The sequence below is a fragment of the Schistocerca gregaria genome, chromosome 4 (assembly GCF_023897955.1).
Source record: "Schistocerca gregaria isolate iqSchGreg1 chromosome 4, iqSchGreg1.2, whole genome shotgun sequence".
Classification (NCBI taxonomy): domain Eukaryota; kingdom Metazoa; phylum Arthropoda; class Insecta; order Orthoptera; family Acrididae; genus Schistocerca; species Schistocerca gregaria.
Genome location: NC_064923.1, coordinates 761,807,616 through 761,824,136, shown reverse-complemented (window position 1 = coordinate 761,824,136; position 16,521 = coordinate 761,807,616). Strand labels below are relative to the sequence as shown.

Below are 16,521 nucleotides of genomic sequence, written 5' to 3'. Positions count from 1 at the left end.
TTTTCATTTAAGACCCATGTCTTTACCCCATATAGGAGGATGGAGTATATGTAGCAGTGCAAAAGTCTGGTTTTTGTCCTTAGAGTTAGGTTATGGCTTTTGAAGACAGCACTCATTTTCCAAAACACAGTTCTTACTTTCTTGATGTAATCTTTATTTCTTGCGATTTATCCCAATTTTCATTTATTATGGTTCCAAGGTATATATTGTTTTACCCCTTCCATAGTTCTTTGGTTTATGATCAAGTTTATTCCTGGAATATTTTCCTTACTTACAACTATGAGTTCTGTCTTTGTGATGTTTATTTCAAGCCCATACTGACTACTGGCTCATACAATTATATCCATTAATTATTGTAACACTTGAATAGTGTCAGAAAAAACAATAGTATCATCAGCATAGCCAATGTTGTTTAATCTTATTCCCTTTATCAAAATTTCTCCTTCTACTTCTTCCATTGCTTCCCTAAATGTGAATTTGAGTATATATTAAATAGTATGGATGAAAAGATACATTCCTGTCTTACTCCCATGAGAATTTTGTCACCTTCATTGTGGTATCCATCAATATGCATTATTACTGTTTGATTCCAGTAAAGGTTCTTGATGATTCCCAGATCTCTCTCCAACTTTTCAATATTTCTCAAAATCTCCATCAATTTGTCATGTTTTACTCTATCAAAAGCCTTCTGTTAATCTATTAGGCTAGCAAATACATTTTTATTTACATCTATCAATCAATACTTGGACACTGAACAAGGCTTCTCTCACACCCACGGCATTGACAAACCCAAACTGATTAGGGGCTTTCTGTTCCTCACATAGCCCATACATTTTTCTGTGCATCACATTCAAAAACAATTTCAAGATATGGGTCATTAGCTTTTCACACAATAATCTCCACATTGTTTTGCATTTGGCTTTTTGAGCAGACTAATGAACTCTGATTTCAGCCACTCCAACAAAATGTTTCAAGTGTTCAATTTGTTGCATGTCTAGGGAACATGAGGTCAAAGACTCAGTAGTACCATTATTGTTTGAAGAATTATTGCTTGTCACACAAAGCTGGTCATTGGCCTGGTGAAATATGGCACATGTAGGTCCCTGACAAAGTGCTTACTCTAAAAACATCCCGTGTGGAATGACTACTTTATAAGCTACCCTCAGTGTGTAAGGGTGGAAGATAATGTGCATTCGTTGGTGCCCTAAACCATCCACCATGCACTCTTACAGTAGAGGCTGCCAGACTGTGATCATCATGGTAGCATATAATACGCTTGTATGCATCACAAACAGACAGTTTGATATGGGACTCATTCAAAAAAATTAGTTTACCAGCCAGTATAATGCAGACAGTTGTTTAAAACATCAATCATTGTCACGCCATTGTGCCTTGTACAAGCTGGAATGTCAAGGTATGGCAAACACATCCCAAAGACAAATCATTTTGCCTTCTTTTCACTCATTCACATATAATTATTGGATCTTGTCACGGAGATGAGACATACACCACTCTGGTCATATGCTGTGGGCTTTGATGGCTGGTATTTACATCCTTGGTTATTTTAGTTATACCAATATAAGGCCGTGGTTTAAGATTTGTTTCTGTACCTAATGCTGGAAGCATCATCAGAGGCTGCACAGACTTTTTGATAATCGACTAAGTTTTTATAGTGTCTGAGGATGTCTATAGCACTAGGACATGAAACCGCCACACACCGTTGGGTAGCTTGCGGAGTATGAATGTAGATGTAGATGTAGAACATTAGGTACAAAAACCTGCCTTAGACCATGAGCTAATGCCTGTATAACTAAAATCACCAAGGCTACACCACTGTCTTTAACATTTCCACTTTGATAGTTTTTATCTAAGTGAGCTTATTGTAGCACTGATCTTTCCACTTGCAAACCTAAGGTTCCTGCTGGCTCTACATGTATGACATACTGAAAGGCAAAGTTCTGCATCATGGTTTTGGACGGACCAATCGGGCCCCACTGGCTGCCATGTCATCCTCTTCCATGGGCATCACTGAATAAAGTATGCAGAGGCACGTGGTCAGTACGCCGGTCTACCAGTCATTATCAGGTTTCTTGACCTTGGAACCATTACTAATCAGTCGAGTAGCTCCTCAGCTGGCCTCATGAGGCTGAGTGCATCCCCTACCAAGGAAAAAATTCCAGGCACTACCACGAATCGAATCCTGGTCCCTTACATGGTAGTCAGCTCTGCTGACCACCGATCTGTACTCTGATTAACAGATTGCAGTGGTTGTGGGGGCAGGGCGTGTTGCCGGAGAGCAGCCAGCCGCGCTTCACAAGGCACTGCACCTACATACAGAACAGGCATCGTAAGGACACGCAGCATTCGAGAAAGAACTACAAATAGAAGGTGGCCAGTTTCTACCACTTGTCTTGTTGAAATGTCAATCACAAAGTAATTTTAATCAGAGTATGCAGAGGTGGACTCGTATGTGACATGTGTCTGCAGAATTTTTTATTCCTGGTACTCTGCTCTAAATAATCTTCAAGTTTTGGTTCAGATGTACCATTCTCCTGAGTGTTGCATTTTTGCATACATTGGTGTAAATGTGGACATAATTTGCAGAAATGCTCATTAATGAATTATAAATAGCTGATTGTGTTTGAATACCAATATGTGCTCAAAATGGCCGTTCATATGAAGAGTTGTAGATATCAAATATTATTCTACAAGTCAGCTCCTTTCTGTTCAATGCATGTGAATTTATTCTTTCAGATGTGTTTCTTCAATATGTATGCTGTGTTGGTAAATGAATTTTGGTATATCTTTATTTAATTCACCATGTTAGAACAACAATGTATATAGTAACATCAGTCAGAACTGTATATATTTTCTGCTGCCACTGATGAACATTTCAAATTTGTGTAGCAGCACCATATTTGGCTACACAATGTTACTTTTCACTATTCAGAAATTATACGAGGGTTGACTGAACAGTATTGCCTCCACTTTTATAACTCTTCAACAATTGCCAGCATTGGTATGCAGCAGGTACTGGCTTGTTCTGTAGGCTCTTCTCTACAGCTCCAGTTGGCGGGAAGCCTTAGCATTGAACGGTTGTATTGTTACAGTGTAATGTGTGGAACCCTGTGCAGACAGTAGGTCAATGCGATTTAAGCAACGTGCAGTCATTGAATTCTTGATAGCAGAAGGTGTCACCACAAAGTAGATTCATCAGACAATGAAAGCAGTTTATGGAGATTGTGTTGATGTGAGAGTACTGTGCATCATTAGGCAAGTAAGTTTAAAGATGTTGAAGCAGGAACATTTGACCTGCATGACAAACAAAAAGTTGGATGGCCTGTGACAGCAACCACCGAGTTTCACAACCAAAATGTTGACAAATTGATTCAGGATGATCACCGTATCCCCAGAGAGATTGCAAGCACAATCAGCATTTCACTGGAATGTGTGGGTTACATTATTGCTTTGCTTGGCTTTTGGAAGATCTGTGCATGATGGGTACGCTGGATGCTGACTCCTGAAATGGAAGTGCACAGACTTGAAATTTGTCAGAAACTCTTTTTGCGTTATGAGAATGAAGGTGATGCCTTTCTCCATTCAATTGTGACAGGAGACGAAACATGGGTACACCATTACGACCTGGAGATGAAACATCAGTCTATGGAATATCGACACAAAGACTTGCCCCAGAAAAAGAAGTTCAAGATGCAGCCCTCAGCTGGAAAAATCATGGCCACAGTGTTTTGGGAAGCAGATGGTGTTATCAGTGTTGATTTCCTTGATCATGGTACAACAATAATTTCAAAGCGTTACATCACAAAGCTGCAAACTCTGAAACCACGGGTAACAAGGGTCCTAAAAGAAAAGGGAAATGTTTTCCTGTAGAATGACAATGCCAAACCACACACTTCATGTGCCACCCTTGCAGAACTTCAGAGACTGAATCTCACCACCATACGGCATCCTCCATACAGTCCAGATCTAGCACCATCTGATTTCCATCTGTTCCCAGTAATGAAAGACAATCTGCGGGGACATCATTAAGCTTGCATCAAGCTTGTGATGAAGACATTGGGAGAACTGTGAGGCTGGGGTTGCAGAAACTGAGTGTCAGCTTCTTCTGTGACAGCTTCAGAAAACCTGTTCATCATTGGCAGAAATATATCCAGTTGGCTGGTGATTATGTGGAAAAGTGAATATTGGCAATTAAAGATCAAATTCTAAGGATTATTTCTGCATTTGATTTATTAAAATATTCCCATCCAAACCCAATTACCGAAGGTGGAGGCATTTCTTTTCATCCAACCCTCATATTTGTTTTTCCCTAAAATCTTGCTTGTCTTTGTTGAAGATTAAGACAATAACCAAACTGATTTATGTTTACAGTGGTAATGGTGATGGATTTTATAGTTCAGCATTCCAGTCACAGCTTGAAGGGAATTCACTGTTCAACGCGAGTATGCCCAGAGGTAAATCTGTGAAATATATTTTGATCTGTCATAGTTTTTTTTAGTATGTTATATGTCAAAGCTTAAGCCCTCCCATAATGTGTAACTAAAATTACACATTATTAGCAGGCACATTATTAGCCATTATGAAGTACCTCTCCCCCCCCATGAACCATGGACCTTGCCGTTGGTGGGGAGGCTTGCGTGCCTCAGCGATGCAGATGGCCGTACCGTAGGTGCAACCACAACGGAGGGGTATCTGTTGAGAGGCCAGGCAAACATGTGGTTCCTGAAGAGGGGCAGCAGCCTTTTCAGTAGTTGCAGGGACAACAGTCTGGATGATTGACTGATCTGGCCTTGCAACATTAACCAAAACGGCCTTGCTGTGCCGGTACTGCGAACGGCTGAAAGCAAGGGGAAACTACAGCCATAATTTTTCCCGAGGGCATGCAGCTTTACTGTATGATTAAATGATGATGGCGTCCTTTTGGGTAAAATATTCCGGAGGTAAAATAGTCCCCCATTCGAATCTCCGGGCGGGGACTACTCAGGAGGACGTCGTTATCAGGAGAAAGAAAACTGGCGTTCTATGGATTGGAACGTGGAATGTCAGATCCCTTAATCGGGCAGGTAGGTTAGAAAATTTATAAAGGGAAATGGATAGGTTTAAGTTAGATATAGTGGGAATTAGTGAAGTCCGGTGGCAGGAGGAACAAGACTTTATGTCAGGTGAATACAGGGTTATAAATACAAAATCAAATAGGGGTAATGCAGGAGTAGGTTTAATAATGAATAAAAAAATAGGAGTGCGGGTAAGCTACTAAAACCGCATAGTGAACGCATTATTGTGGCCAAGATAGACACAAAGCCCACACCTACTACAGTAGTACAAGTTTATATGCCAACTAGCTCTGCAGATGATGAAGAAATTGAAGAAATGTATGATGAAGTAAAAGAAATTATTCAGATTGTGGAGGGAGACGAAAATTTAATAGTCATGGGTGACTGGAATTCGTCAGTAGGAAAAGGGAGAGAAGGAAACATATTGGGTGAATATGGATTGGGGCTAAGAAATGAAAGAGGAAGCCACCTGGTAGAATTTTGCACAGAGCATAACTTAATCATAGCTAACACTTGGTTCAAGAATCATAAAAGAAGGTTGTATACATGGAAGAATCCTGGAGATACTAAAAGGTATCAGATAGATTATATTATGCTAAGACAGAGATTTAGGAATCAGGTTTTAAATTGTAGGACATTTCCAGGGGCAGATGTGGACTCTGACCACAATCTATTGGTTATGACCTGTAGATTAAAACTGAAGAAACTGCAAAAAGGTGGAAATATAAGGACATGGGATCTGGATAAGTTGAAAGAACCAGAGGTTGTACAGAGTTTCAAGGAGAGCATAAGAGAACAATTGACAGGAATGGGGGAAAGAAACACAGTAGAAGAAGAATGGGTAGCTCTGAGGGATGAAGTAGTGAAGGCAGCAGAGGATAAAGTAGGTAAAAAGACGAGGGCTGCTAGAAATCCTTGGGTAACAGAAGAAATATTGAATTTAATTGATGAAAGGAGAAAATATAAAAATGCAGTAAATGAAGCAGGCAAAAAGGAATACAAACGTCTCAAAAATGAGATCGACAGGAAGTGCCCAATGGCTAAGCAGGGATGGCTAGAGAACAAATGTAAGGATGTAGAAGCTTATCTCACTAGGGGTAAGATAGATACTGCCTACAGGAAAATTAAAGAGACCTTTGGAGAGAAGAGAACCACTTGTATGAATATCAAGAGCTCAGATGGCAACCCAGTTCTAAGCAAAGAAGGGAAGGCAGAAAGGTGGAAGGAGTATATAGAGGGTTTATACAAGGGCGATGTACTTGAGGACAATATTATGGAAATGGAAGAGGATGTAGATGAAGACAAAATGGGAGATAAGATACTGCGTGAAGAGTTTGACAGAGCACTGAAAGGCCTGAGTCGAAACAAGGCCCAGGGAGTAGACAACATTCCATTAGAACTACTGACGGCCTTGGGAGAGCCAGTCCTGACAAAACTGTACCATCTGGTGAGAAAGATGTACGAGACAGGCGAAATACCAACAAACTTCAAGAAGAATATAATAATTCCAATCCCAAAGAAATAAGGTGCTGACAGATGTGAAAATTACCGAACTATCAGCTTAATAAGTCAGAGCTGCAAAATACTAACACGAATTCTTTACAGACGAATGGAAAAACTGGTAGATGCGGACCTCGGGGAGGATCAGTTTGGATTCCGTAGAAATGTTGTAACACGTGAGGTAATACTGACCTTGCGACTTATCTTAGAAAAAAGATTAAGAAAAGGCAAACCTACGTTTCTAGCATTTGTAGACTTGGAGAAAGCTTTTGACAATGTTGACTGGAATACTCTCTTTCAAATTCTGAAGGTGCCAGGGGTAAAATACAGGGAGCAAAAGGCTATTTACAATTTGTACAGAAACCAGTTGGCAGTCATAAGAGTCGAGGGGCATGAAAGGGAAGCAGTGGTTGGGAAAGGAGTGAGACAGGGTTGTAGCCTCTCCCCGATGTTATTCATTCTGTATACTGAGCAATCAGTAAAGGAAACAAAAGAAAAATTCGGAGTATGTATTAAAATTCATGGAGAAGAAGTAAAAACTTTGAGGTTCGCCGATGACATTGTAATTCTGTCAGAGACAGCAAAAGACCTGGAAGAGCAGTTGAATGGAATGGACAGTGTCTTGAAGGGAGGATATAAGATGAACATCAACAAAAGTAAAACGAGGATAATGGAATGTAGTCAAATTAAATCGGGTGATGCTGAGGGAATTAGATTAGGAAATGAGACACTTAAAGTAGTAAAGGAGTTTTGCTATTTAGGAAGTAAAATAACTGATGATGGTCAAAGTAGAGAGGATATAAAATGTAGACTGGCAATGGCAAGGAAAGCATTTCTGAAGAAGAGAAATTTGTTAACATCGAGTATAGATTTATGTATCAGGAAGTCGTTTCTGAAAGTATTTGTATGGAGTGTAGCCATGTATGAAAGTGAAACATGGACGTTAACTAGTTTGGACAAGAAGAGAATAGAAGCTTTTGAAATGTGGTGCTACAGAAGAATGCTGAAGATAAGGTGGATAGATCACGTAACTAATGAGGAGGCATTGAATAGGATTGGGGAGAAGAGAAGTTTGTGGCACAACTTCACTAGAAGAAGGGATCGGTTGGTAGTACATGTTTTGAGGCGTCAAGGGATCACAAGTTTAGCATTGGAGGGCAGCGTGGAGGTTAAAAATCGTAGAGGCAGACCAAGAGATGAATACACTAAGCAGATTCAGAAGGATGTAGGTTGCAGTAGGTACTGGGAGATGAAGAAGCTTACACAGGACAGAGTAGCATGGAGAGCTGCATCAAACCTGTCTCAGGACTGAAGACCACAACAACAACAACAACAACAACAATGAATTACCTCGAAGAAAATTTATTAGTGACAAGTTATTAGCAGGCAACTAATTGACTTACAACAGTTAATCAGTATAGAAGAAACACAATAGTTTCTAGTGGCTGAAATATTATCCGTTTACCTAAGGTCAGCATCCTAATACAAATTCTAATTCCTTTATAGTATGTCATAATTTCGAAATGAACTGACAGAAAGTCACAAGAGACAGAGTGCATCTTCATTTATAGCAAGGAGCAGGTTATGAATAATGTATTATGTAAATATGAATAACTGATAGGGAAAAAAGTGAAAAAAAAAGAAGTGACACACCCTGTTGCCCTTTTGCTGCAGACATTTAGTCCAGTGTATACTCCACTTGCATATGACTATGAAGATGGTAACACTACCTCTCATTTCCACGGGTTGTTATAATATTACTCCTATTCTCTACTTGAAAGCTAATAGTGGTGAAGATTATTGGATATTGTTCATTGTGGCATTTCCTGTTCCATGGGGGAAAAATGAACTCTTAAATCTTTTTCTCTTATTGTATCACGAAGATGATTTCTCCCTTTGTAGGTGGGCAGCAAGAAAATATTTTCGGATTCTGAGGAGGAAGTTGCTGATTGAAATTTCATGAGAAGGTCCTGTCGCAGCAAAAATCACCTTTGTTGTAATGACTGCCACCTCAGTTCATGTATCATATCTGTGGCACTGTCTTCTATATTTAGTGATAATGCAAAACATGCTGCCCTTCTTCAAATTTTGTTGATGTCCTCCAGCAGTGCTGTCTGGATCCCATATGGCACAGCAGTACTCCAACAAATTACAGTCTTTGGTTTGCTTTCCTCAAAGCAGTATTTATGTGATCTTTCCAGTTTAAATTATTCTTAATTGCAATCATTAAGTATTTATTTGAATTCACAGCCTTTAGATTTGTTGATTTATTGAGTAACCAAAATTTAACACATTCCTTGTAGCAATCAAGTGGATGACTTCACAGTTTTCATTATTTAGAGTCAACTGGCACTTTTCACATTATAAAAATATCTTATCTGAATCATATTGCAATTGGTTCAGAATGTTTGGTGACTTTACGAGATGGTAAATGACACCACCATCAGCAAACAATCTAAGATGTCTGCTTAGGTTGTCTCCTAAATCACTTACATAGATCAGGAACAGCAGAGGGCCTGTAACACTTCCTTGGGAAATGCTAGATATTACTTCTGTTTCACTCAGCTGCTTTCCATCATTTACTACGAACTGTGACCTTTCTGACAGGAAATCACAAATCCAGTCACACAACTGATATGATACTTTGTAGGCACACAGTTTGATTAGATGTCGCTTGTGAAGAGTAGCATCAGAAGCCTCCTGGAAATCTAAAAATATGAAATCATTTTGACATCCCCTGTCGATAGCACACATTACTTTGTGAGAATAAAGAGCTTCTTGTATTTCACGAAACCAATAATTTCTGAATCTGTGTTAGCTATTTGTCAATGGTAAATTTTCTTTTAGGTAATTCATAATGTTTGAACACAATATATGTTCCAAAATCCTACTGAAAATTGATTTTAGTGATATGGGCCTGTAATTTAGCAGATTACTCTTATTTCCTTTCTTGGGTATTGGTGTGGCTTGTTCAACTTTCCAGTCTTTAGGTACAGATGTTTTGATGAGCAAGCAGTTGTATATGATTGCTAACTATGGAGCTACTGTATCAGCCTAGCATGAAAGGAAGCTAACTAGTATACAGTCTAGACTGGTGGCCTTGCCTCTATTAAGTGATTTTAGTTTCTTCGCTACACCAAGGATATCAACTTCTAAGTCACTCATGTTGGCAGTTGTTCTTTATTTGAATTTTCGGCTGTTTACTTTGTCTTCTTTGGTGATGAATTTTGGAAGCCCTGCTTTTGTGGCACTCTAATCAGTACAATACCATTACTATCATACAGTAAAAGTGTTGATTGCATCTTGCCTTTGATGTACTTTAATTATGGCCAGAATGTCTTTGAGTTTTCTGCAAGGTTTTGAGATATAGGTTCATTATCGAAGCTATTAAAAGCATATCACAGTAAAGATTATGGTAAATTTCAGCTTGTGTAAAATTTCACCACTCTTGAGGATTTTGTATTCTTTTAAATTTGGCTTGCTGTTTTTGTAGCTTCTGCAACAGTGGTCTAACCTAGTTTGTGTACCATGGGGAATCAGTGCCATTTCTTATTAATTTGTTTGGTATATATCTCTCTCAAATGGCATCGATACTGTTTCTTTGAATCTAAACCACATCTCAGCTTCACTTACATAGCAGATTGGAAGAAGTGGTAATTGTCTCTTGGGAAAGCATCAAGCGAGTTTTTATTTGATTTTTTTAAAGAGATATATTTTTTGCAGGGTCATTTGATGGTCTTGGATGTTACAATATTAAGTCTTGTCAGAACAACCTTGTGGTCACTGATTTCTTTATCTGTCATGATGCTTCATATTTGCTCAGAATTGTTTGTTGCTCAACCATTTGTTGCAACAGCTACTTCAGCCCTGTTTCTTAAATGGGTTGATCAGCTGGTATTGGAAGGACATACACATCATTCTTTATGAGCCCCCAAAGATAAAAAATTGCAAGGCATCAGAGTTGGTGAATGTGGAGGCCATGCGAAACAAGCTCTGTGATCTGGCCCCTTGCAGCCAATCCAGCAGTCAGGTACAATGTTGTTTAACAAATTGTGTACCAAGTTATGCCATTGAGGTGGCAGAACATTTTGCTGCCAAATAAAGTTCTGTGGTTCAGCTTCTTAGAATTCAGGAAAGAGAATAAAGGTAAGAAACACCAGTTACTGTTGCTTCATCAAAAAGGAAGATCTATAAACTTTCCACAAGGATATGACACCAAAAAAATTCAATTTTGGGATGTTTTGTTCCCCCTATAACATCTCATGGCGATTTGCTGACTCTCAGATGTGTACATTGTGTTCACACTTCCACTGTGGTGAAACGTTGATTGACCACTAAAGATGATATGATTCAGAAAATCTTCATTGTTATACAGGAAAATTTTGGTTGCCAAGTTGGCACATAAACCATAGTCTGTAGGCTTTGGAGCTTGTAACAACTGCAAACGATAAGGACATAGTTGTATGTGTCACTTTAAAAATCTCCGCACAGGCATCACTGGAACCACTAATTCATGACTAGCCTTCGGAACTGATTTCTTGGGGCTATGTGAAAGACTCTCTTACTCGTTCAACACATTCTTCAGTCATGCTTGGTAATCCTGTACTCTTCCCTTTGCAAAACCATCTATGGATGTCATTGTCACAACAAAACTAACATTAAGTTACATGATGAACAATCTTGAGAAATAGAAATGGCGTATAAAATATGAAAATTGAAGAAGGAAAAAAAATGTGATTTGTAGTGAGAACAATCTTACACACTTTTGTGACTGTGAAGTAATGTCACACCAGATGTTTTCCCATAATGAAAAGTGTGAAAATTTCCATGTTACCTAAATTTTGTATCACTTTCATGAGATCAGAGAATATCTTCATCTCCAAAGCAAGCAAACATTCTTTTTCCAAAGAGGGTAAATCAGGGAACTGGGGTGAGATGGTAGAACTAGGGGACAGACAGATCAATTGGGCAGTCTTTCACAGTATTATTTGCTAGCTATCAAAGTAGCTCATGCCAAAGTGATATAGATTTTATTTTGTTTACAATGAATGGTGGGACATACTGAACATTTTAGGTCCAAGCTAATGTATCATCCCTGAAGGTAGAGAAAATATACCATTGTGTACTTACTTGCAATCCTGTCTTCTGCTTGCCTTTCGAAACTTGTCAAGTTACTCTTCTATGTAGCTGTGTTTTAAGTGGCAGTGGCATAAACATCAGTACTGTTTGCCTGCAATATTCTGTTATGTATAAAAAATGATTTTTGGTTTGCCATATGACACTCTGCTTATTATCATTTACACCACATAGCATGAGCGTACTGTGAGATGGAACGGTGGAAAGGGGGGGGGGGGGGGGGGGGCAGATTCCTCTGCTGGTAAAAAAACAAAATTATCTTTGTGAACCAAACTCACATCATGCTCCACCACACAGACTATGATGTGGCAGTCGTTTGGTTTAGAAGTAAATAGTTACATATTCCCTGTACATTTTAGTTATCTAAAGTGACCTACAGACAGTCTCATTTGGTCAGGCGGTCGGGTGGACTTTTCCAGGTCAGACTTGTTGTTGGGCCATGTGTAGCTGTGTCGGCTGACAGGTCTCTTGTCAGGTCCTTGTCAGATGGCCATGCCACATGACCGCATCAGACCATCTGTAATGTTGTCGCACGCTCATCGCTTGTGCTTTGGACTTCACTGCGAGAAGGTCATGCATATTTGCATCACAGTGGTCACTGTTTCTCTTAAGTGACAAGCTGTTGTGGTGTACTTAGAGCTCTATAAAGATTTCGGATGTTTGTGGGATACTTCTGACCAGCAGTATTACAACAGGGATGCCAGAAACCTTGCACTACATATCATTGCAGAGAAACTGAAAACAGTTACAGATATGCGAAACACATAAACACGTATGAAGGAAATGTGGCATGTTACATGCAGGAAAAGATGTGCTACTGATACCATAAGCAAACGGGGAAGGTTATTGAGATGGAAAAGTCATTACTTTCAGCTTTTTTTTTTTTTTTGGGGGGGGGGGGGGGGGGGGACACAGCTGAGATACATGGGCGGGCTGTTGGCATACTGAATGATGTTCACAGATGCATTTCAGAAAAATTAATATCTGATGTTATTTTTATGGAAAATTAGGAAAGCTCACTGTACAATCATCAGTAGTGAATTTAAGTATACCATCCTGTGAACTCACTGTTGCCTTCACCACCACCACCATCATGATCATCATCTTCTTCTTCTTCTTCTTCTTCATCATCATCATCTTCATCATCAGGCCAAGTCCAGATGTATATGCATTTCAGCAGTTCAACATTGTTTCAAATATACACAGGTCTGCTGCACAATGTGAAACAGAAGAACAAGAATTTGAAAACAGTGCTTATACTGCAAATGAATTCAATGTATTTAAGAATACTGGTACACAATAAAGTGTCTTTGCATGCGAAATAAATTCTGTGTAAGTGATTTACATTCACAGAAAGTGATTTCTGTCCCTTTGTGTAGTTCCTCTGAACTGCACATATTGATTTGCATGCTTCAGGGATTATTTCTGAAAGTAATGATAGAGGGATTGTAGTACTGTATTTAACATCTGCACCGTCTCTTCCAGTAGCCAAAAATGACACTGTTCTGTTTCAAAATCAGTGAAGAGCCCAAGTACAGCAGTCTAATACAACTGTCGTAATCTATTGTCATATAATGCAAAACTTGACTCTATCCAGTTTTTTCAGTAACGTAGTATGACTAAACTGTTTTCCTGTAAGTAACCAGTTTTTGGCCCACATCATTCTGTTTCTCATGTGAGGGGTTTCAAGCAGTCCTACCAGAGCAATGCCAACTTTCTTTTGTTACAATTGTAAAATGTAATATGTGATTTATTAGTCTCGTTACATACATTGTACAGATCATATGATCTGTTGTACAGGAGACACATCAAGTTTACCAAATATATAATGTGTAATGATTTACAGAAATTCTTTTTACACTATTTTAAGAATGATGCCAATAAATACAACGCTACAATATTTACTATCAATTAACAGTTTACCAATTTCCATTGTTGTAAATAGACAGCACTGCAGTATTAGCTATAGATTTTTATTGTTCAAAGTGTCAGACTATCTTCCATGAATTCTTCAATGTTGTAGTAACATTTCTCTGTTAAAATATTTTGGAGTAAACTTTTCACCAAACCAAGGTCCAGTGTTAATATGTTTGTTTCTTTTAATTTGTTATATATTTTTAGCCCCATGTACAGTGGTGTCTGACCATAAAGCTTTATGTGATGTGAGGGAAATTTGAAGTTTTCTGTGACGAGTACCATAGCTATGCTTAAAACGTAACTTTTTAAGATTATGTTGATTATTAAATACAAAAATCAAAATTTCAAAAATGTGCAATGAAGTAATCATTAGTATTTTTAATTTCTTGAAAAATGGGCAACATGACTCATATTTGTGGGCAGCACACGTTTCTAACGATTTTCTTCTGAAGAATTAGTAGCCTTGTACTGCTTCTATAGTTTCCCGAGAAAATTATCCCATACCGAATAACATTCAAAATAACTGTGGTTGACTGTCTTTCTTGTGTCCATATGAATGGCACCAGATAAAATAAACATTGCAAAAGCTAGGGAATTTAATTTATGTGCCAAGAAGTCTATATGTGTCTTCCAGTTTAAACTTTTATCAAGGTTTAAGCCCAAGAATTTAACATGGGTCACTTCTGTTATCAGTCGATTATTATGGGCTACTTGTACAGGACATATTGCTGACGATTTAGAGACTATTTGCATTATCTGTGACAGAGTGATGTTGAGCTTTAGTCCATTTTTATCAAACCAGGATTCCAGTTTCCCCAGAACATTTTCTATACTATCTGGATTTTTTTCTATTTTATCATTTTCTATCAGGACTGAGGTGTCTTCTACAAACAAGACTGAATGAGCATCAGTATTTAATGCTAAATCATTTATATACAACAAGAACAGATGAGGACCCAGTATTGAACCTTGTGGAACTCCATGGGAAATTGTTTTCCATTCAGAGTGATAGTTAACTGAATTTGATGTTAAGATAACTCTTTGTTTCTTTTCTGTCAGGTAAGAGTTGAACCACTGTAGTACTAAGAGTTGAACCACTGTAGTACAGTATCTTTGATCCCATAGCTCTTCAGTTTGTGAAGTAGTAATGAGTTGTTCACCGAGTCAAAGCCTTTCGTTAGGTCACGGAATATTCCTGAGACTTTTGTACCCTGGTCTAGTGATGTGTTTATTTTTTCTATAAATGCTGCTTTTTCATCTTTGAAAACCAAACTGATTTTTATAAATAATGCCATTTACTGTAAGGAAATTTTCTAGTTGTTTTGCCACAAGTTTTTCAAATATTTTCAGTATTTTAAACAGGAAGGAGAGAGATAGGCCGTTAGTTTCCCATACCTTCTGGTGATCCCTTTTTAAATAATGGATTAATCTCTGCATATTTTAGGACATCTGGGAAAGACCCATGTTCAAATGACTGGTTTACAATAACATTCAGTGGGTATGAAATAATATGGCATACTGCCTTAATTACCATGGAAGGTATTTCATCTCATCCAGCTAAATTTTTGTTTTTTAATGATAATATTGTGGCTTCCACATCTTTCTGAGTGATTTTTCTGAATTTTTTAAACAAATGTTTTGTATGTCATCTCTATGCCTGAAAATTGTATTGTCCTGATGGGTTATCATGTCTACATCAGATTTTGCTATACTGACAAAGAAATCGTTGAAGCAGTTTGACATTTGAACATGATTTACAATAATATCACCCTGAAACCTAATTTGGGAAATTTCTTGACTTTTAACATTGACTCCCAACTCTGACTTCACAACAGACCAGACTGCCTTTGCTTTATTTCTTTGTTTGTTTATGAATATACTATTTGCCAGTTTTTTTGTGGCCAGTATCACTTTTTTGAATATAGTCTTACAGCGCTTAATGTAAGTTATAAAATTAGGGTTTCTATTTACTTTGAGCTCATTGTGCAGCTGTCTTTTTTCTGGCACCTGAAATTTTTTAGCCTGGTGTAATCTAATTTCTACATCTATATCTACATCCATACTCCACAAGCCACCTGACGGTGTGTGGTGGAGGGTACCTTGAGTACCTCTATCGGTTCTCCCTTCTATTCCAGTCTCATATTGTTCGTGGAAAGAAAGATTGTCTGTATGCTTCTGTGTGGGCCCTAATCTCTCTGATTTTATTCTCATGGTCTATTTGCAAGATATACGTACGTGAGAGCAATATACTGCTTGACTCCTGGGTGAAGATGTGTTCTCAAAACTTCAACTAAAACCCATACCGAGCTACCGAGCATCTCTCTTGCAGAGTCTTCCACTAGAGTTTACCTATCATCCCCGTAATGCTTTCGTGATTACTAAATGATCCAGTAATGAAGCGCACTGCTCTCTGTTGGATCTTGTCTATCTCTTCTATCAACCCTATCTGGTAAGGATCACACACCGGTGAGCAGTATTCAAGCAGTGGGCGAACAAGTGTACTGTAACCTGCTTCCTTTGTTTTTGGACTGCATTTCCTTAGGATTCTTCCAATGAATCTCAGTCTGCACCTGCTTTAGCAACGATTAATTTTATATGATCATTCCATTTTAAATCATTCCTAATGTCTACTGCCAGATAATTTATGGAATTAACTGCTTCCAGTTACTGACCTGCTATATTGTAGCTGAATGATGAAGGATCTTTCTCTCTATGTATTCACAGCACATTACACTTGTCTACATCGAGATTCAATTGCCATTCCCTGCACCATGTGTCAATTCGTTGCAGATTCTCCTGCATTTCAGTACAATTTTCCATTGTTACAACCTACCAGTATACTAGAGCATCATCCGCAAAAAGCCTCAGTGAACTTCTGATGTTATCCACAAGGTCA

General features: G+C 38.4%; 1 protein-coding gene across 3 annotated transcripts in view; it reads left to right on the top strand.

Moving 5' to 3' along the window:
- LOC126365823 (protein O-mannosyl-transferase 2) overlaps nt 1-16,521 on the top strand; it is a 184,549-nt gene that overhangs the window by 125,535 nt on the left and 42,493 nt on the right. For all 3 annotated transcript variants that reach the window (XM_050008443.1, XM_050008440.1, XM_050008444.1), the window contains exon 9: nt 4,390-4,472. In XM_050008443.1, coding sequence (XP_049864400.1) covers nt 4,390-4,472 — 83 coding nt within the window. The remainder of the gene's footprint in view (nt 1-4,389; nt 4,473-16,521) is intronic.